Here is a 23,181-nt window from a genome sequence, read left to right on the forward strand (position 1 = left end):
TACTCATTAGCAATTACCTACTATGTACTTTTTTTTTTGATTTATAATCTGTTACAAACAAGAGAACAATAGGTTAAAATAAAAATAAAAAGGCAGATTAAACAGACTGTAGAGGCCTCCCAGCGGAAGTACTACGACATGAGTAAAATACTTATAGTACTCTATATGTGACTATGTTATTAATTTATTCATTTTATTTACTACTGTAAAAGTATATTAGTGTAATAGGTATTATCTATTATCTAGTATCTAGTACTTAGTACCTACCAATAAATGTTTATAAATTATCCGTTTATACAAACAATATAATATGTAGGTATCAATAACGGTTGACCGAAAAATGCCCAGAAATATAAATACAAATATAAATGTGAACACATGACGTATACATTAGTAATTACCATGTACCTATGACAAAATAAAATAATATATTATAATGAAAATAATAATTAATATTTAATTGTTAATTGTATAAAATATAGATACCTATACAAATATAATATAAAAATATAAATATGAACACAATATTATGTATACGTCATTACGTCATGATATATTGTATTATAAGTCAAAAAACATAAGTCTTAGGTATATACATAGGTACTAAAATATTATCTGTTATCTAAATATATTATCCTACCACCTGTTTTGTATTAACTTATTATATTACTAGGTATGTATATAGTTTTTATATAGTTGATTCACGAAAAACCTACCAATAAACAGAGGTTCTGAACTTGTATTTTTTCTTATCTTTTTCTATGTTCTGAACCTTGAATGTTTGTTTTATCTATGTCCTACGGGCAATGAGATTACCATTTACGATTACGACACATGATGACATGACTGTATGGTATGTCACATATTATTATATTACTAGTCATAATAAGTAGGTAATATATACGATATACCTATTGGTTCCTGTTTGACTAAATAATTAAATAGTATAAATTACTAATCAGTAGGTACCTATAGCATGGTAAAGTGAGCGCGAGGGTGGTAAATATTGATCGTTGGTAGATATATTTATATCATATGTTTCTTATTATTTCGGCGACTTTGAAAGTTTGAACTTTATATAATATATCAGTGGTGGATTCAGGGGTAGGGGGAATTTGCCCCCCTCCCACCAATCGCCATAGTTTTCCTTTGTTTTACATTGTGTTTAGCCAATATTGTAGCAAATTTTGGAACTGTTTGTACTTTTGCTATTTTACTATTTTAGCCAGTAGCCCCGCTTTTAAAACTAGAAGCCTTAAGTTAGCTTAGGACTCTGAAAAATATTGCATATTATATACAGCCTATGGGGGGGATTGATCCCCTTGATCCCCTCTGTAAATACGCCACTGCCACATGGCTTAAGTTAGTATAGTGGCACAGACTATATAAAAGTATATAGTTTGTGGTAGTGGTCTTATTATTGAAGTACCTTTTTTTTCTGTTAAAAAAACCGGAAACGGGTGGGAACTGTTTAGCACAATACTGTCACCCGCGCACGGAAAAAAAATAGTTACCGCGGTCCCGTAACGTTTAGTCACCTACAATTAATTACACTCAATAATTAGTTATACATATGTGGGGGCCTCTAACCACCCTGAAAAACTGGCCTTCAGTCCACAAAAAACAAATATACCCTACCCGTCCACCTCCTGCCTATCTGATGCGCTCCGCTGCCTCATTTAGCCCGAGTATCGTCTATTCGTCTCCACCATCCTGACAAACGCTATCCTCTGCTTATCCACCGACAATTATTATTGACGTACCTATATATGCCAGTATCAGGTTTGTTATTTTAAACGTTTTGTTCACTGTTTAAAACGAATAAAACATATGTTAAACGTTTAAAACAGTGTAAAATATAATTGAAAATTGTGTTATTTTGGTTGTTATTAAATATTAATAGTAAATAATAATTTATTAATAATTTTCTTTCAGAAAAAAAGTTAAATTATTAAATAATTATATCTATTAGGTACCATTCTTCATTTAAATCTTTTTTAATTTTATTGAATAAATTACCAAATTTAAAATGTTTTCACTTAATACCTAGTTAATAATAATATTAATTACATAATATAGTGTCCACATAAAACATACATTCAGAAAATATTTAAAATACATTTCAAATACTTTTAAGATTTAAAATAAGTAATACATAAACGGTGAAACATATAGGTACTATATAGTAAACGGCATATTGGCATGTAAGTAAATTACATATTAAATTAAAATTAAGTAATTTTTAATATACTGTTTAAAACTTGAATAATTGATTTTAATTTAAACAGACAAAAACAGTTTTTTTATGTTTTTTTTTTCAAAAATGAAAAATACCTCAACTCTGGCCAGTAAAGAGGGCATTCATCTGCAGGGCTGAGCCGGTTGAGGTGTTGTTTACTAGGGGGTAAAGGAATTTCATCCTTGTGTATCCTGAGCTTAGTTTTCTTTTTATATTTCTTTACCATATTATATTATATATATACCTACCAAACAAGATGTACGTCAATATATTTACTATTTAGCAATTAGCATAATAATTAACAGATTAACTATTATTAATTCTGTTACAGATAATGGTACAGGAACATTGTCACAATAAACATTGTATTAATTACAATAGTCGGAAATGGACCCACAATTAACCAAACAATTAATTCGAAGACGGTTGATTTTAGAAAATTCTTTGGACAGTTCGATAAATTATGAAAATAAAATAAACAATATTGACGCATCATCAATATTAATAACAGATAATATATCATCAAACAATATAAAACACAATTTTCTAGAAAAAATCAAAAAATTTGAATCATTTAGTGATAATCCAATAAAGAGAACACATCCAAACATTGTAGACAAACCTCGTAGTAATACTGAAATTGTCAACAAATTTAATAATCTGAATAAAGATATAGTATCAAAAAGAATACAAATAACAAATAAACTTGAACTCGACAATCCCGAGGGCTTATATAATAATAATAATACAAATAAAGATAACTTAAATGAAAAAATCAAACAATTTGAAACATCATTTGCACCAGAAAATAAAATCTTAAAATTAAACACAAGTTATTTTAAGGAACATCTACAAACGTCAAATGAGTTAACCAAAACATTGAAAAAAAAGAGATGCAGTAAATCTGATTATAATAATTGGGAAATAGACAAAAACTGGGTATACTTTACGGATTATTCAAATGCAAACATTGAAAAAAGTTTATTAAAAAAAAAAAATATTAAGTAGGAAGAAAAAGTACACTGAAATCATTCACAATAGCACAAAATAAGTAAGTAGGTACCTACCTAACAAAAATATTATTTCCACCATACAATAATGATATATTATTTTAATATAGATACATGTTTTAATACACGATCATGCCATTTAATGATATTTATTTGACTATTTTCTTGATAAAAACTTAATTTAATTTAAGTATGGATAACTTCGATACTAGAATGATTATTTCGCATAATGACACCCCTCCAATGGACAGTATTATAACGGATAACACACCAACATGTAGTTTAATTCCGCTTGGTTCAGATAAAGATAATAAAGTTAAATTAAACAATTCACAGCTTTTGTCTACAGACGGTTGGGAGAATTATCAAAAAGACCTTATACAGTTATGTTTTGAATTTTGGGAAGTAAACGAAACACAAGTCAAAGTAAACAATAGTTTACAGTCTGATTCAGTAAGTGAACTACAAACACCGTCGTCTTTATTTGCCGATAGTTATCACAGAAATGTCAATAAATTTGAATCAAAAGCCACTATTAACAATGTTATTATTTCAGACAAAGTTCATAACAAAGAATGCGCTGAGATTAATGATAATTCTTTAATAAATAAATACGAAGATGACCCAGGTATTCAAGAATTTTCTAAAGCTATAAATATTAATTTAGATGGGATCACTAATGAAAATAGTTCAACAATTCTTGACAACAGAGTAAATAAAAGAACTAAAAAAAAATTGAAAACATTTTCTTTCTACAAAAATACGAGCAAACATGTCAAACCATCTAAAAAAGTACAACCAGTAATTTTTGATGGTTATACATCATGCACTCTAGAAGACTTGTGGAAATATAAAAAATGGTTGGACTCAGTTGATAAAGTTAAAAAATATAATCCAGATATAGATATTAAAGATGGAAATATCAAAGAAAATAAAAATTCTGATAAAGTAAACTGTGATAAAATAAATGATTGCAATACATATTCACTAGATTTCGAAGCAATAGAAATGGAACAAAAAGTTCGAAAACTTGTTAAATCATTAAATGAGAAGGATAAATTGTTCTCAAACATAGGAATAAATGAGCAATCAACTAAATTTGGATCGTCAAATAAATTTAAATATTTTTTTAAAAACGCTTTTCGAGGAACTCAGAATGAATTTGATACCCAAATTTTGGATGATTACACAAAATTTATCAATCACAAATTGCATACATGGCAGAGTTTATTGAATTGTTTAGAAGATATTAGACAAAGGAAGTCTTCTAAAATTAAAATGTGTAATCCTTCGGAAGATCCGATTAAGTATAGGTTTTCTGAAATAAATTACCACGATTTTAAAGTAACGGATGACTATGATGACAATAATTCCAAATTTGTCGAAATAAACGACAATTTCAGTGAAATGGGAAAGCTAAAAAAAAATAAGTTTTTAAAATTGCTTAACAAAACAAAAAGTACTATGGATATGCGTACATTAGTTAAACGGACTACAGAACGAAATAGCATAGATAGTATCCGAATGAATAATTACCAATGTACATCGAACACAGTTATCGATGGTAAATTACTTAAAATGGACACTGAGATTTTAAACATGAATAAAAATAGGAAATTTTCGGGCCGGATTAGGAAAAGTTTATCAGATACCGATATACCAGTCATGGCATCAGATTACGACAAATCAAAACAAATTGGAAATAAAACCACCAGAATTAACGGGAAAAAAATAATCACTGAAGCGTCGATGACGGACGAAGAATACAATCGTCGTTGGGACGGCGTGACTAGAGAATTGTGGGAGGAACGGCAGGAGTGCTTTCAGACGGCTGTGGCTCGTTTAGAGTACGTAGGGAGTACGTTTAATGAACAATGTCGATTGGATGGACTGAAAACCCTATGCAAAGTAGACGTATTGGCGGGCTTTGGATATTCAGCAGAAGCGGTCGACCTATTTGTGTCCACGCTGCCATTAAGTATGAATCCTGATCTAATGATTCGAAAAGCCGAAGCAGCGTACGACTGGAGGTTTTTCTGTCATCTTTCTATGTGGCGTTATTCCTATAAAGATTGAAAAATGAATTGACATATTATAAACATTGCTGGATTACCTATAGGTATATACTATTATACTAGTTGCCATAACTCACTTAAGTCACTATATAAGGTATCTCATTTGTCGTTTGTAAATATTTAATACTTTACCTACAATCAATATACATAAGTGTGATTGTATTAATAACAATTATTATACTAATTAGCATTAGAAATAGTTTTTTTTTTACTTATAAATACGCCTCAACTGCTATAAGGTTTATTGGCGTTTCTGATTATATTTTATAATTTATACAATTATTAGCAATAATTATTTAATATTTTTGGTTAAACTATGTTTTGTCTTTTGTATTTTGTAATAATTCTGTTTTATATTTAAATTTAAATCCATCCAGTATATGCTAACATATAGCCATATATAGCCATAGGTACATATAATATATTGTTAAACAGTAAACACATATTCAAATATACTTACATTATACAAATATTTTCATTATTTTTTAATCGATTGACAATTTATGATTTTATTTGTAGGTACGTTAAGACTTTTAGCTTGGTAGCAGGTAAGTACATAACTTAGTAACCTAAGGCTTATACGTATAATCATATAAACGAATTCGAGCAGAGACGGTTTGTCAGCCCAGCATATTCTATTATATTTATATTGTTATTATTAATACGGTAGCCGGTTAAATTAAATTATTATTATTTGTTTATTATCATACTTGTATATAATAATGTTATACTTACTTTAGAAGTTTCAAGTACCCACGAATAATATTTTTTAAATAAACAAAAAAAAAATTTTTATTGACATTTGTAAAATTAAAAAAATGGAAAATGTCCATAAACAGCTCAAAACGAGTTAAAATATTTTGAATATTTTATCAAGTGTAAAGGAATTGATAAAATAAACATATGATATGAATTTCAAGTATCTACAGTTATTCGTTTTTGAATTACAACAAAATAATAGAAAATCATTGCTACATGAGACATCGAGTGAATATCCAATGTACTTAAAACTTGAATTCAAACACTTATAAAAATTCTTTAATTGATAATAATTAAAACACTCATAATTTAATTTTACTTTCCAGTAGATATTTTTTTTTTTTGGTAAAAGTAGACAAAACGTATGAGTAATCTTGTGTTAAATTTACAAATGTTAGATTTAAATAGAAACATTTTTATGAATTTCTAACTTAAAATAATTTACACCGGTGAATTTTCTACCGGAAAGTCAAATACGATTTTTATGAGCGTTAATTATTATAATTTAAAACAAAGTTCAACGTAAGTAAAGTAGGTTATTCTGTAACCAAAAAATCTAATATAGTAATATATATAAAAACACAGTTTTTTTTATAATTATTGTATGTTAAAATTTGGACGAAATTAGATATTTAAACAAGGAAGACCGACTTTAGTTATGTGTTATATTTTAAAAATATTATTCGTCGATACTTGAAACTTCTAAAGTATTGTTATATTAATTATACTATTATATACAAATATAATAATAAACAAATAATAATAATTTAACTTAAATATAATATAAAATATCCTAAGCTGACAAACCGTGGTCTCCTCAGGTCCTGGAGTCGTTTTTCGTATACAATGATATATCATTGAATTTAAATGTAACACCATCCAGTACACTCAGTACAGTCTTCCACTTGTAACCTACTGTACAGCAGCGAATTCAGTTACATGTCCTTTTTTGAATTACAATTAAATAATTGAAAACGTTTTAGGGAAAATTGTTATTTTTTTATTTATATATTCAATTTTGTCAAAATTTTAACTAAAACGTTTTAAAAATAAATCTATCTATCTATCTATCTACTATCTCTAATACACAATAGTCTAGCTGAAGTAATAGACTATACAGTGAATTTTAAAAAAAACCTCATTGTAAAGTCATTTGTATTTTTTTAATACTATAATCTGAACTTTTCAGCATTGATACCAATGTTTTAATAATAATTTGAAATTTCATATTTTGAAGTAGATTTTTTATATAATAATTAATAATATGTTGATTAGTATTTGCCAATTTATAGTTAGGCCTAGTACCCAGTAGCATTGCTAAGATTATGTATTTGGTGGGGGGAGTGGGCTAAGTATAAATTAAACCAAGTTTTTTTACAGATTTCGTATATAAATAATACATTTAATAGGTGGGGTGAAATATAATTGGTGGGGGAGGGGGGGGGGGGTAAACACCCAAAGGGCTACACCACTGCTAACCTACTAACTTTAGTTGTAACTATTTAGCATTTAGAATACGCCAATATGGTATAACATATAATATTATAATATAATATATAATATTATACTAATATATTATTATGAGCTCAATAATAGAATTATTTTAGTATTTTGGTATTTTATAGTAGGGAGGTATTTCTAAAAAAGCAGATAATAAGTTAGATAATATCACGATCAAGGAGACAGAGTAATAAAACCATGACTAAATAGATCTATTTAGTCATGAATTAAACTAGGTACGGTGTACGACAGACTAGTTGTATATAGTATAGTAAACTATAATGTATACTGTATAGGTAGGTACCTCGAATTAATATACGAATATTTTAATTCATAGTTTATACAGCAGCTGCTGCGGTGTAATCGATAATTGTATTATTATTCAATAATACATATTCGATATTAAAACTTGTCTAAAATATTTAAGAGCCGTTCTTACAAACGCCATTGTTAAGTTTGGCCTTTAAACCGGACATTGTAATTTGTAAGAACAGCCCACGATTTACCATCTTAAATCGTGTTAAATCGTGATCAGTAGTTCTTTCCAAAAATGTTACTAACTTCATACCATTCTCCAAAAATTTAAAAATGCTCATATCATATTATTTGTTAACCAATACCACGGACTAAAGGCGCCTTCACAGCCTGCTGCTGCTCACCGTGAAATATATCTCGAGTCCGTGACCAATACCATAGAACCATTAATTCGTGACCAAGGTATACCAATAACAAGGTTAGGAGGTAACAGCTTTATAAACAAATCGTTGTTTATTTATACGGTCTACTGATAAGATAAAATTGTATTCAAATATTTCAAATAATATAAAGTTAATTTTTTACATTTTAAACCGTTTATAATTAATATTATACGGAATGTTTTAGTTGTAGACTTACGTGTCTCATACCCATGTTAATAAAGAATAATGATTTTTCATTCAATATTGTGAATCATTCTGCTTAAACTTTAAAAATGGCGAATAATGATTTGACTAGAGTAAAGGTAAGATTACTTATGTTTTTTTGTGTAAAATACTTCAAACATAATTTGTTGTCTGTTTCTAGGGAACTTCTATTGTTAAACCAATTATATATGGAAATACTGCTAAATATTTTGGTCAAAAACGACATGAAGATGGTCATACTCACAAATGGTGTGTATATGTAAGGCCTTATGTAAATGAAGACATTGGCACCTGGGTCAAAAAAGTTCATTTCAAATTGCATGACAGCTATGAAAGTCCAACTCGAGTGGTGCAGAAACCTCCATTTGAGGTCTCTGAAACAGGCTGGGGCGAATTTGAATTAGTAATCAAGATATTTTTTCAAGATACAAGTGAAAGACCAGTAATAAAAATTCATGATTTAAAAAAATGTATTTAATATGGTATTCACCATAACTTGACTACCTACATTACTTTTTTACTTGGAGATTAATTATCAAAACTCTTTCATTATCTTACCTATTTAGCAAAAATTATGTATATATTTAAAAGTTTCTAGTATGTAGTTGAGTTTATGGATAATAGCATATTTTATACAGATTTTATTCTAATAATGAACATTCTTTATTTAAAAAAGTTCAAATTTTAATTTAGAGAGTTTTGATTCATCATTTTTTATGTTATTGGATTGTTTACCTTTATATTTTACACTAAATCAATGTCTATTTTTGATTTTTAAATGACAATAATTATATTTAGTATCAGAATTGAATACTTGAATAGTTGAATTAATATATTTTTGAATTAAATGAAAAATATAATTATTTAAAAAGTTTTTTATATAAGATGCTCTTGTTAAATTAAACTTACACATAACTATTATTTAATAATTTATGTTTTTTATAGTGATTTCTATTAAAATATTTGGGACTCGTGTCGTATGTTATCTACGTTTTGGGTGATATACTGATATCTACGTTGTATAAAGACTGACATTGCCGGTATAATTGACATACAATTATAAACATACATAATACACTCCACAGCCTACACTTTACACATTCGACTTCAGTGTTGAGTGTCATATAAAATTATGGATCACGAGTACAGGGTCCATGGGTGTTAGGACTGTACTGTTAGACCTCCTCCGTTACTTCCAAGCCCTACGAAAGGGCCCGTAGTCCGGCTATGTCCACCAGGTCTTATTTTTAATATGGCCTGGATTAGTTTGTCCCTGGGGTCTTTGACTTTTCTCCATGGCCCTGGTTACTTTCCATTATTAAATGTAAAGTAAAAGCTGGGTTCAAAACTTGGACGAATGGAGGAACTTAAGTGACCACAGAGTATGCATGAACCTGTGAATCTCCAGCTACATTTCATTGATCTGAAAACAGGGGCCAATACTCAAAAAATAGAATCTTCATGGAGACATGTCAAAGTAAAATACCTACGACATAAAACACGTGGTGCAACCAACTTATTGCAACGGCAATTGATGGAAGAGTGGTGGACGGTAGTGCTTACAGCTCACGCAATGTCTCCAAGAACCTTTTCGAACAATTCTTTGAAGACATGTAATGAACTTCTTTGATGAAGAAATATTTAGATGACAGACACATACATATTAAGGGGTGAAAGATTGTTGATAACAAATAGCACTAACAAACAGGTTCGGTAGATAACATATGACGCGAGTTCCAAATGTTTGCTTTTTACTTATATTTTACAATGGTATATGGTTTTAAAATTAGTTTTTTTTTTTTAATTGAAATCTTTCATTTAAAAACTTAAATTATTTACTTGTATAATTTATAGGTTACACTTTATCATGTACTTAAGTTGTACAGCAATGGACAAGACTCTGAACTAAGTGAAAAACCAGTTTTTTCAGAATTTTATGAGGAAATTATTTTTCAAGATCCATCAACTTTCATGAAATTTATACTAAATGATACATTGAGTAAAAATCCTTCAATTGATGAAAAAAATCTACATTGTATGTACTTTTGTTATCCTTAATTTAATTTTGTACCTTAATTTTTTATACATAACAATTTTTTTTAGATGAACGCATAAAGAAGACCACAGTTGAAAAAATGATAAAATCTAGAAAAAGAGTACAAGAACATACAGTTATGTACAAAGAACGTCTAAAAAAATTAAGAGAAACCATAAATAAATTTAAAGATGAAATTTGTGCATTGCAATCACAATGCAGTTCATCAACTTTGCGATAAATAAAAATAAATAGAACCATAGCGACAATTGACATCCTTTATCAAATACACAAATATTAGATACATATTTATTCTAGTTATTATATTTTAATCTGTGTTCATTTTTAAATTTAAATATCCAACAGTATAAACTATAAACATAACTCATGACTTCTTTATGAAATAATATATTTTACATACAGTGAGGCATATTTTTCTTAACATGTAACCCAGATTTAAATCAAACCGGTTAAAGTAGCTTGTCAACTACACAATCTTACAAAAGCGTTTAGACCTCATGTCTTCCTTACAAGTACAATAAACGAAAAATAAAAATAAAATCTTATCCGACTTTTAATTTAAAACAATATAATAATATATTATATGATACCCCCTGTGTCCTATTAGTTGTTCCATTCATGTTTAATTTTTTCTGAAGAACGTCCAGGTTAAGAAATGATAATATAGACCAAACAAATTATATAGTATCAACATTTACTGACCGTTTCCTTTTATGTATGTCAACTGTCAAGTCATATCACATATTATAATATTGCACACAATATGCTCATTGTAAATATTAGATTTATGTATTGTAATAGGTATACGGTATACACTATGTATAAAATAAAATTCAAAATACTAAATAATATATTTAAGTTTGTATTTATTAATAAAAAAATTCATATATTATGCATGTAAAATAAAATTTTGTGAATAGTATTATATTTTGTTAAAACAATAAGGTTATGAAAATAAATGTATTGCATAGCATATTAACATTATACAAATAACTACAAATACCTATTCTAAAAATACAATGTATATAATTTTCTACCACAGTTGGTCCATGAATATAAATTGGAAGATCAAAAGCTCAACCTGATAATGTTCGGAGTTAGTTTTGAAATGATGCGTCTTTGTTATATTTATAAGTTATTCAGTTATTAACTTGATAATGACACTCATAAAGATACACTATTTAAATTAAGAAGCAAGTGATTTTTGTTAGTATAAAGCAAATTATTATTAAATTAATAACAACGATAATTAAAGTAGTTTTTCCACATTAAGAGAAATCTTTATAAATATACGAATTGAGATTTAATATATAATTACAATAATGGAAGGTTTATTTGTAGCTATCAAAACAATTTCCCAATTAGTGTAAAATGTTTTATATATTTATATAACTATACAAGGTGACTCTTTTATCATGAAACACTCATAATTTCAAAAAGTACGTAAGTTTTTTAAATAGTTTCGAGTTGTTAAAAAAACAACGTCTTTATTAAAAAATCATATTATTAAATATTTTTTATCCTTATATATTTTTAAGTTTTTTACTTTTTTGAATGACAACATAGAGTTTTAATTTCATATTCCAAAGCAGAATATTTTTTAAAATTATTTTGATACTTAAAATCAAATTTAGGACGAGTAGTTTATGAGTTATAAGTATTTAAAGTTTTGACAAGCGGAGTAGTGGACAAACATTTTGCGCACTTTACTAAGTATAAGGTCTATGATTTTGCGGGGTAACCCCGTACCACTCATCACTGCCTTTCAATTATAGTATATATCTGTGAGTAAACATTAATTATTATCAATGCCGCCGTGATTACGCATTGATTGTCCTTATCAATACATTATGGCACGGACACCATAGTCACGGACTAAGATAACATTCACTATTCAGTGTCACCTTACTACTTAACTTTAATATTATAAATTGTAATATAGTTAATAATTAATTAGTTAATATATAATAATAGCATCGATTAAATATTCAAATTAAAGAATGTCTCATCCTCGTCGATTTTAAAAAATGTACTTTAACTTTACTTAAATTAAAACTTGATTTGATACCTACCTAATTAATTATTATAAAACTTTTTGCAATACTTTTTATACACACAATTTAAAATGTTTAAAAATACAATAATGTTGACAGTTAAAATTGTTAATTATTGTATGAAGAAAATTGATTGTTCACCAATAAGTCCATCTTTTCGTTTTCCCCAATAAAAATATCACATCTGCAATGGCATTTCTTTCATGTATAAAATTATGGTATGTATTTGATGAAAAAATAGTTATGAATTTATATTAATTAGCCCAACTAAGCATGTACTGTACTGAAAACCAAGTATTTACCTAGATAAAAGGTACTAATTTTTTTGCATTTATTAATTTTTTTTTTTTTGTTTAAGACTGAAAAATTAAATTTTGTTTTAATCTATGTTATATATTGTAAAAATTATGTATGTAAAATATTTTATAGTTAACAAAATTAAAATATTACTTAAACTTAATTATTTATTTTAATTTTTCATAATTTGTATATCAATACAGTTTTATGATATTTGTTTAAAAGCTTACTTTCTTGTAATTATTAATTTGTAAGTGATAAATATTTGAATAAAATAAGTTACTTTGTGGTATGTTTTAATGTTTAAAGTTAACTATTATATTTACGACCTAAATATTAATTTTATAAATTATATATTATTTTTAGGTTTTCCATTTTGGTATCTATTATTACAATAATTGTTTTACAAAATGTATTACCAGCATTATCAAATTTTAATCAAAATATATCATCTTTAAGTACTTTTATTAACAATAGTCTTGGATATTGCTTAATATTAATCCCTGGATATTGGCTTTACAAATTTTCAAAAAAACAAGATTTGGGAGGTAAAGTATTAAAGTTGATTGTTTAAATTAATTTCATGCTCAAATTATTTAAAGAATTTAAGTTAAAATTGTAATTACTATTTTAATGCAAAACAGATAATCACTTAACAAGTAAATTGTTAAAAACATTGTTTGGAGATAAGCATGACTTAGAACCAGAACAACCTTTATCGCCCAGTTACAATGGACCAGCTAATTTTAGAAAAGATGTAATAACCTTTGTATACTGTTTTGGAGGCTTACAAGTATCTTATTTAATTTGGGGTGTTATTCAAGAAAAAATGATGTCTGAGGTAATTGAAGCATTATTAATAATAATTTAAGGTAATCATCATTGATTAAATTTTCTTCTTCAATAATGATTTGTTTTTTTGATTAGTCCTATGGTATAACTGAAGCATCAAAGTTCCGTGATTCTCAAATGTTGGTGTTTTTGAATAGAGGTTTATCTACAGTTTTATCTGGTGTATTTTTATTTATGAACGAGGGCATACGATCCAAGAAATCACCACCTTTATATAAATACAGCTATTGTACTGTGTCCAACATTATAAGTTCTTGGTGTCAATATGAGTCACTCAAATATGTCAGTTTTCCTACACAGGTATGCAGAACTTATCTTAAGGATGTTTACTATACCATTTTATATTCTAAATATTATCAAGGTATTAGCAAAAACTTGTAAAATTATCCCAGTTATGTTAATGGGAAAATTAATGTCTGGTAAAAAGTACCAATACTACGAGTATGTCACAGCAATAGGAATTTGGATTGGTATGGCTATTTTTCAATTTTTTACAGAAAACAAACATTCAGGTAAATACTGTAGTCGTTTTTGATTTTTAATTGGGATTACCTTATTCATATAAACATTTTGGATTTGTAATCTATATTTTTTTTTCTTTAGATATCACAACTTGTGCAGCCGGAGTTATCTTGCTTGTAGGATACTTAGCAACAGACAGCTTCACATCAACGTGGCAAGGGAAAATGTTCACACAATACCAAGTTACTTCTATGCAAATGGTGTTTGCTAATTCATTATTATCATCACTCCTTACAACTATACCACTGTATCAAGTGGGCTCATTCAAAAAAACATATGAATTTATTAAAGAGGTGTTTTATTGACATTGATTTTAATTATTGTATGCACAAAAAAAGTAACACATTTTCTATTTTAGTATCCAGCATTTTTAACTGATTGTATAGTTTTGTCTGTAAGCTCTGCATGTGGGCAACTATTCATATATAAAACTATTTCTAAATTTGGACCAATCGTGTTGACTATAATAATGACCATAAGACAAGTAAAAGGAACAATAATTTAATAATATTTAAGTATATTTTACCAAACCTAATTTTATAAAATATTATTCAAGTTTTTTTTAATTTTAACATAATTTGTTTGTTTAGGTATAATAATACAAAATTTAATTAAACTTAAAATTAAAAATAGACTATAGCTGTTGTAAACTGTATTAAATTTATATACATATATTTAATTTCCTAAATATCATTCACATATTTGTACTTGTAATGACTATATTTTATATTTAGTTTTGGTAATTTTACCAACTATTTGTATGCTATAAATGAACTAAAATACAAATATAAAAATATTTTGTATTATTTTTCAGGGTCTATCAATAGTAATTTCCTGCATAAGATACCATCACCCTATTGGTATAATGGCTGCACTCGGAATCGTTTTTGTTTTCATTTCAGTTTTTGTACGTTGCTATTGTCATTTCCGTATTAAATCAAAAAAAGTTCCTAATCATACAACATTTAAAGTATAAATGAAGGTAATAACTAGTTGATGATTTTTTATAAAAAATATCTTGTGTTTATGTACAAATAAAAAGTAACAAATAATTATTGTTTTTAAATTACAATTTCATGTTGTTGAATCACTGCTTTTGAATGTCAGTAATGATACAATGCCAAAGAACACTTGAGTTGCTTGAAGCATAAGTTGTATGCATCCTAGAATATTTTCCAGCCGGAAAGTTCTTTGTTGCCACAACAAAAAATACAGTACTCCTATGGCTGATGGCACAGTTAGAATGAGTGACAGGACGACACATATTGCCTTGTCGGCCGCATTTTCCCGGCGTGATAAAAACGTGCGGAACACTTCAATGAGACAAAGAAACACAAATACTGTCATATTAGTCCCGAGTTCATTTAGAGAAACTGACTTTTTTTGAGCATCGTCTATTGATTTGGCACATATAAGTGAGAACTCAAACATGGAAAACATTCCAAAGTAATAGGAATTAAGGTACATTAACACTTCGAACATCAGAGGTGCTTCCATTTTGCATTACAAAATTATTTTTACATGAACAAGAAACGTTTGCTGTGACACGCAGTCTGCACAGTTACTAACTTATTACGCTCGAATACTGTATTGCTATCTGGCTATTTTCGTCCACATGGACTGACCCTGGTAATCAATAAACTACAATGTTGCCTGGGTTGTATCTCAAAATGTTACAATTCGAAACAAGGGAATTATTTTTTAACTTCATATACATTTTTTCGTTTCTAAACCCTAAATATAATACACGTTTTCGTGTATTTTCGAATTAAGTGTTTAAGGTATTCGCATCACGTATATTAATAATCAAAACGATAGGTTTCTTTCGTTCGTTATCGTTATGGTTTATCTATATTTATTGTTGCGCATCGAATTTTGAGTACCCCTGAACTCTCGTTGCGTAGGTATATAATACAGGGCGTTTGATAATCCATTTTTAAAATTACGTGATTTTTAACATTTTTTCAAATAAAATAATTTAGTAATTTATTATATATTTTAATTTTAAATATAGTAGGTAAACCTTTAGTCATGGGTAATATAAACCAGGTAAAATTGTGTAAAATATTTAAATTATCGTTTTTATTTAGAATAAAATATCTAAAATAATTAAAGATTATTTATAACGAATCTTATAAAATAGATACGGAGAACAAAAAAAAATAAATATGATTAGCTTTCTAATTTTTGACACTCTTCTGCCCATTCTTCGGAGAAATTCTTTTCCAAAAGATTTTTAAAGTCCTTAAATTTACATGGGTTACCGCAAATAGGTATTAAGACTTCTTTTCCTTCTTCGTTGTCCCAACGGTCGTAAAAGAACATCTGTAATAGAGTTTAATTTTTTGGTAAGTACTTATACAGTTATACCTACACATTCAGTTGCAGTTTGGTACGCTGTAATCAGTGGCGTATTTAGGATTTTGCTGCCCTGGGTACACATTTTTTTTAATGCCCATTTCTCCACCGGTTTTTTTTATAGTGGCAATTTTTCTCAACCATAAAAAAAACTTACAACACATGAGTCATGTGATATAATACGGTAATAGTATCATGCAGGTATCGTAAATACTTTCAGTAGCAACGAAAAATGAAATAATCGAAACAAATTGTAAAATGTATTAATTCATTTTTTTATCTATTTTTAAAACTGAACATATTAAAAATTAATATTTCTTGAAAAATTCATCGGGCCGCATAATGAAATGTGGCCTTATTGCATTCAAATCATGGTTAAAATCAATATAGGTACATTTTTATAGAAAACGACTAAACCATCCAATGATAATAATTTATAATTTATAACTTAAAAAATATCACGTATCTAAGATTTTTTTTTTTTTAGTTGCACCATAAACAATCAAAATCAATTTCGTCAAAAACTTGTGTCTTGTGATTTGTGAAAGTATTCTATGACAAACCAATAATACGCGCGCATATTATCAGATATAGAGATTGATTGCACAGGATAGCTTTGTTTATATTAAGATATTAATTTAACGTTTTGTTGACATTGATTTACTTAACTGCCTAAATCATTGTAAATCTGTTTTCGAAAAAAAGCTCCCCAAAAAAATGGTACTCAGGGCAATTGTGCCCCCCCCCCCCTAAATACGCCACTGGCTGTAATTATTAAATTTTGCTATTAATTACTAATGTAGTCTAGTACGACATAGGTAAATTATAATTTATAATAGGTATCATACTTTGATAGTGTGTTCATTTATTTCGTCGTAATGCAAATGGAAATGCAACGAAGCACCAAAATCGGGCAATTTAATAGTATTGCCTAGAAAGCTCATCGTCATTTCTACACTAATATCGTGTCCTGAATAAAGATGCATTTTTCTTGTTCTATTATAATTATTTGAACGCGATTCCATGATCAAACCAATTTCATTTAGCAGAGGCCCTTCAACATAATAAACAAATTTACAAATTATTATTTCGAACCTAAAAATTCGTTATGCCAATACCTACGTGTATTGTTTAAAAAATTAGGTACCTATATTAGTATATTGGAAAGATTCCAATTTCCAAATTATACTTTTTAAGAAATCTTAAGGAACTGCAGATTACGGTAGTTACATTCTTTTAAATGTATTATTTTTCTTTATTAATTACATATATACAAAAATTATCTACCCTTTCAAGATAAATTTGTGGTGGGGAAGTGGGGATAGGGTATTAGTTAATACAAACATAATTATTATAAACGAACATTTAGAAGTAATAACTGTATAAAATAAAACAAACTTGTAGCATAGGTGTACGGCCATTGATTTTATAATATATTATAGTATATTATAAAATCAATGGTACGGCTGAGGCTGCTGACCATATACCACCGTACCGCATCTATTTTAAGTATACATATTAGGCGTCAGGCGATGAAAATCGAGCCTCACGATGATCATTGCGCATGCGCAATTCTACTTATTTAACAGTCGCGTACTCGCGTGCATTCTCGTACATATACGCTTGTGTGTGCAGTAGCGTATATAAAAGGTTACGTGGGGGTTAGATCCCCTCCCCCATTGGCTTTGAAGTGATAATCTTCCATATTATATTTGATACTTTGATGTGAATTTTGAATCAATTCAAATTATATTAATAGTTCCTTATTGTTAAATATTTTTCTATCTGCGTAAAAAGTTTTGAGAAGGTTGGGGATTTTTCAATTTTCCCCTCCCATTTAGCTATGTCGTTTTCTTTTTTTGATCCACCCCTTTCAGAAATCATGTCCACGCCACTGTATGTGTGTAATTTATGTACACAAGGTATACTGAAGTACAAAATCAGAGGTGATGTTTGACGGTGCTTATATTTTGACGTCATCCGAACATTGCCCCCGGCTGAAATACCAGCGTTTGTTTTCGTAATAATTATTTCGTGCATTTCTTATCGGTTTATCGCTATTTTTTGTAATAAACACGAAATTATATACAATATAATAATTATAATAAATGATAATTCATATTCTTAAACCTCGTTAAGAAGAATTTCTCTCAAATAAAATCATAAATCCGTTAAAAATTATTATTGAAATATGTGCTATAAGCGAGCCAAGAAATATACTTTTTGAGTATTATTTACTTCAACATTTTAGGTGAGGCGCTGCCTCACTTGCATCACCTCCAAAACCGCCACTGCTACAGTGCTATACTAAAGTATTAAATGGATGATAACAACTTTACTCTGCAGAACACAACAATTTAATTTTTAGTATATACTAATTTTAACTGCCTTAAGACTTAATATAAGTAAGAAGACATTAGTCATAAGACTTAAGTGTATTTTAAGATGTGTACATTGTACCTATACATTTTTATTAATTCATCACTATTTAGATAAATAAAATTTTAATCTTTATCATTTAGTAGGTATAAGTAGGTACTTTGTACTTAACTTCATTCCTATATCAGGATGTATATTTATAAATATATTAGATTGTTGCAATAAAACATTTTGCTTACCTATAACAATTTTCTGAAATCCATAATTTTCAAAAAACATTTTTGAACTTTGTTCATTTATAACAATTGATTTTATTGTTTCAATGTGGTAAGGCTCAATCCATTCCAGTTGTGGTAAACCATCAGCTATCTTTAGGAATAATATAATAATACAATATACAATTAGTCTATATGTACTTATTTAATATTTAAATGTATGTTATACATACCCGACATAACAATAGGTCATATAGTTTCATTATATTCTTATGAGTAATCGGTTGTCCGCATTTTTCAGACAAATACGACATTAATGCTGTTATATTTTTGTCGGTAAGGTTGTCTGATTGATTATGTAACTTGATGACCATAGAATCAAAAACCGGACATTTTCCCCTCTCATTAAATAACTGCAGAAAATGGTATGAATGAATCATTATAGTTTACTGAAATGAGAGGATTATTATTATACGAACAAGGCTTCGTTTACAAGTTTGATTTATTCATAAACTTTTGCGTATTATTAATCTGTCATTTTTATATTCAAATATTATTTTTATTATAAAATGTACTTCAACATGCAAGTTGCACCCTTGGAGTTAAGGGAATATTGAGCGGGTCAACAAAGACGCTGAACCAAAAATTTGTTGCACGTGGGCAAGAGAGAAAATAAACAAATTGCCGACGCCTGACATCCCTTTAAGAGCATGGATTCAATAAGACAAGTCCCAAAGATGATAATTGGTAAATTAGTCTTTAGGTTTTATAATGCCAATACTTCATTTTACAAGTATAATTAACACAGTATAAGTACATACTATTTCTAAAAAAATACCTATGTTCATAGTTCATCAAAAATATAAGTTTATACATATCATCTCATTTTTAGGTACACCTACGCCCCTATTGTCGTTTTATCTATTATTTTTAAAGTGTAAAATATATTCAAATAGTATTTATAGAAGATACATACCGTTCCGTGATCTGGCGAATCGCCGTAAATAGGAATAGGTTGCCACACAGTTTCTGAGTCCGACCATTTTTGATAGCCTTTTGGCGGATACATTCCAGCTAAAACCATTGCTGCTGACATGAACGTCCGACTTGTGTTGGTAGTTTTGACTAAAATCTCACTATCCAAATATAAATCACTTAAGAAACCATTGTATAAGCGTCGAAATATTTGTCCTTTTTTGTACATATTTTGCTTTCCTTTCTGTTGATTAACACTGGTTTAGAAAATAATACCTAACACATAGCTTTATAATCTATACTTTAGTAATTCGTATATCGTATTGATAGGTACAAGAGGTACTTAAGAGTTAAGGTAATTTGGATTCTCTTTTGATTGTGTTCGAAAAGAATTAGGTAGTTACTAGGTAGGTAACTAGTAACTACCTAATGTATTGGCTTTTCATTTTTTTTAAAATTGTTTCTAGTAGAAAAGGCGTTTCAAAATATTTTTGTTACCTTATTTATCGATTGAAAATTAATTAATTTAGTATTGTTACTTTTAATAGATTGGTGCTTTTTTGATTCTTTCATTAATTCAAAACAATGGAAACATTGGAAAAAAAATACAAATAAAAAAAATAACCTTTATGGCATATTGTACCCAATTTTAATGAAATACATTTTGATTATTTTATGGACAGTTGAGTTTGAGTCCACAGAGCTTTACCAATAGTTTTAAATATTTACCAAAGCATAAAATATATAAATTTATCTAATAAATTACAATCATTCATTTCAATCGATTTAAATTATTAAAATCTATACTGTTATAAAAAATGAATACTTTATTTATTTATTTATTTTTTTATTGATCATGAAGTCCGGAAACTATGGCCATTAGCTGTTTGTTTTTTGTGTGTATGGGAGGCAACTGTAAGTGTAACACGTGTGTGTAGTTTTGGCAGATTTTTTAGTGGGCACCTGTGGCCCGTGGGTATCTGCCATGCCCGGGTGGGGGATGGCGGCACTTCTCTCCGGACACCGTGACTTGCCCAAAGAAAAATTCCGCCCGTGAACCGAGGTTGGAACCAGCGCCGGTGTGCGTCAAAACCGACGCCTTAGTCCACTCGGCCACTCCGTCCCCCGAATACTTTATTGTAGCTATTCAGCATGCTAAGATTATTTGTAGGATCATAACAAAAATGTAAAAAAAAATTTTAACTATTTCTCAATTCGTTCAGAATCTGAATCGTAAATTGTTGTTGACGTATTATGATAAAAAAAATGTATTTTAGTTTCTATTAATGCTCGTAAACATTTTTATAATATTGCAAAGATTAATTTATACGTACTTTAGTTAACTCCAGTTTGCCTTCGGGAAAAGTATTCTTGTGTGGGTCGGTGTTGCATTTGAATTCGGACGCTCTGTTTCCGTGGCGGAACAGCTTTAAACATTTATTTGAGAAGCATTACATTTTAGATAGTTTTTTTTTTCAAACTGCAGTAAGTTTAATTCTTAATACAGTGAAACTTCAATGTAACAAACTTGAACATTTTCTGTTTAACGAAATACTTTTGAGAACCAAACTAAATTAGAACCAAATTTATTCGATTCCAAGTTTAACGAAATTCTTTATAATACGATTATAAAGTATTATTTTTTATGGTCCATGTGACTTCTTAAAATGGAAGTTTCACTGTACCTATCTTGATTCGTTTATATTGAACTAAATATAATTTGTATAGGATTATTTTAAATAGTTAGGTGAAGTAGGTACATTATTGACATTTTTTAGACTAAGTTTTGAAATATTTTTGCTTTTGAAGTACCATTTCGACCATTTTGCTATAAAATATAAATACATACTACGGTGACGAATTTGAGTGAAGGGTCTGAAAATCGTCCTGGTTCAACGACGTTGTTACTTTGTTGTTTCCATCGTACAGTGAACACGTACTGGACACTGCAGACGACAATAATGACAGTTAAAGATACACCAACGACCAAGGCAACCTTTTTGAGATCGAATGCCATCCCGTGAACGTACGAAAAGTTGTAACATACGACGTTCGTTGCCGATTCGCGTATAGAACTGGCTATTGTTTTTATTTTTACAAAAACCGGCACTTAAACCAATTATCAATTACGCGTTATTAAGATAAGTGGAAACCGTTGTGTGTTTGTTCAAATCTTAGAAGAAAATAGGACATACATTTTCACAATTTAAAAAGATAAATTTATTACACAATAGATATGTTGTATTAGGTACTATATGGACTATATTATAGAGTCTAGTAAATTGGATCCGAGTAAGTTTTTCTTTTTGTAACTCGGCGCAGGTGATGGAGGTTATCTACTGTATCTAAAATCTAAATACAGATAACATAATATAGGTAACTAACTGTGACTAGACAAGCAATTTTTGTTAATGATTAAAAGTACCTACTGTTTATACGTTAACTTCATCTTAGATTTTCACCGAGTTCACGTTTTTAATGGAAGCAAAATTAAAACAGAAACTGATATTGTTAGATTATATTAACAAAAATATTTTATTTTAAATAAATTATTATAAAATCAACCCCAATATTGTAGAAAAGGGGTATTAACTTCCAGAAAAATGCATATTATTACAACTATAGGTATTATTATAATCAGTAGCGTGTATCATAAAAAGAAATTGGTGTTTTTTAAATAATTTTAGGTGACCTACCCCTCATAGTTCTGTTATACATACCTATAAAATTTCCCTTTTTTCTTCTATCAATACCCACCCACCCATATTTAAGGTGTTGCTTGAGTAACACTTGGACCCTATGTTACACATCACTGATTATAATTTATAACCTATTATTATCTCGCCCGATTTAAAATAAAAAGCGGCATGTAAGTAACCACCCCTACTCTGCTATTAAAGCTTACCTCGTCATTGAGTAGGATTGAAAATTGATTGTGAGTGGAACATGAAACAATTTTTTGTTTTTCCCTATTATTTCAAAAAGTAC

At 28.4% G+C, this 23,181-nt stretch overlaps 5 protein-coding genes across 5 annotated transcripts; 3 read left to right on the top strand and 2 right to left on the bottom strand.

The window, feature by feature from the left end:
• The first annotated feature begins 3,433 nt into the window (after nucleotides 1-3,433).
• Nucleotides 3,434-5,758, top strand: LOC132951178 (uncharacterized). The gene has a single exon (XM_061022937.1). The coding sequence runs from the start codon at nucleotides 3,442-3,444 to the stop codon at nucleotides 5,323-5,325; it is 1,884 nt and encodes a 627-aa protein (XP_060878920.1). The 5' UTR covers nucleotides 3,434-3,441; the 3' UTR covers nucleotides 5,326-5,758.
• Nucleotides 5,759-8,220: 2,462 nt separating this feature from the next.
• Nucleotides 8,221-11,392, top strand: LOC132951433 (YEATS domain-containing protein 4). Its single transcript, XM_061023241.1, has 5 exons — nucleotides 8,221-8,316; nucleotides 8,466-8,583; nucleotides 8,646-8,927; nucleotides 10,340-10,520; nucleotides 10,589-11,392. Exons 2-5 carry the CDS (start codon nucleotides 8,554-8,556, stop codon nucleotides 10,759-10,761), a joined length of 666 nt encoding a protein of 221 aa, XP_060879224.1. The 5' UTR covers nucleotides 8,221-8,316; nucleotides 8,466-8,553; the 3' UTR covers nucleotides 10,762-11,392.
• An 819-nt stretch (nucleotides 11,393-12,211) lies between these two features.
• Nucleotides 12,212-15,338, top strand: LOC132951430 (adenosine 3'-phospho 5'-phosphosulfate transporter 1). The gene is made up of 8 exons (XM_061023237.1): nucleotides 12,212-12,813; nucleotides 13,259-13,440; nucleotides 13,537-13,733; nucleotides 13,820-14,044; nucleotides 14,106-14,256; nucleotides 14,348-14,559; nucleotides 14,625-14,750; nucleotides 15,081-15,338. Exons 1-8 carry the CDS (start codon nucleotides 12,785-12,787, stop codon nucleotides 15,240-15,242), a joined length of 1,284 nt encoding a protein of 427 aa, XP_060879220.1. The 5' UTR covers nucleotides 12,212-12,784; the 3' UTR covers nucleotides 15,243-15,338.
• On the bottom strand, nucleotides 15,312-16,193 carry LOC132951435 (transmembrane protein 80-like). The gene has a single exon (XM_061023242.1). The coding sequence runs from the start codon at nucleotides 15,761-15,763 to the stop codon at nucleotides 15,341-15,343; it is 423 nt and encodes a 140-aa protein (XP_060879225.1). The 5' UTR covers nucleotides 15,764-16,193; the 3' UTR covers nucleotides 15,312-15,340.
• Nucleotides 16,194-16,321: 128 nt separating this feature from the next.
• LOC132951431 (lysosomal acid phosphatase-like) lies at nucleotides 16,322-22,911 on the bottom strand. The gene is made up of 7 exons (XM_061023238.1): nucleotides 22,043-22,911; nucleotides 21,528-21,620; nucleotides 20,195-20,437; nucleotides 19,452-19,631; nucleotides 19,243-19,372; nucleotides 17,473-17,678; nucleotides 16,322-16,591 (listed from the first exon to the last, which is right to left on the bottom strand). The coding sequence occupies exons 1-7, from the start codon at nucleotides 22,208-22,210 to the stop codon at nucleotides 16,439-16,441; spliced, it is 1,173 nt and encodes a 390-aa protein (XP_060879221.1). The 5' UTR covers nucleotides 22,211-22,911; the 3' UTR covers nucleotides 16,322-16,438.
• Nucleotides 22,912-23,181: the final 270 nt, after the last annotated feature.

This window comes from Metopolophium dirhodum, chromosome 8 (assembly GCF_019925205.1).
Source record: "Metopolophium dirhodum isolate CAU chromosome 8, ASM1992520v1, whole genome shotgun sequence".
Classification (NCBI taxonomy): Eukaryota; Metazoa; Arthropoda; class Insecta; order Hemiptera; family Aphididae; genus Metopolophium; species Metopolophium dirhodum.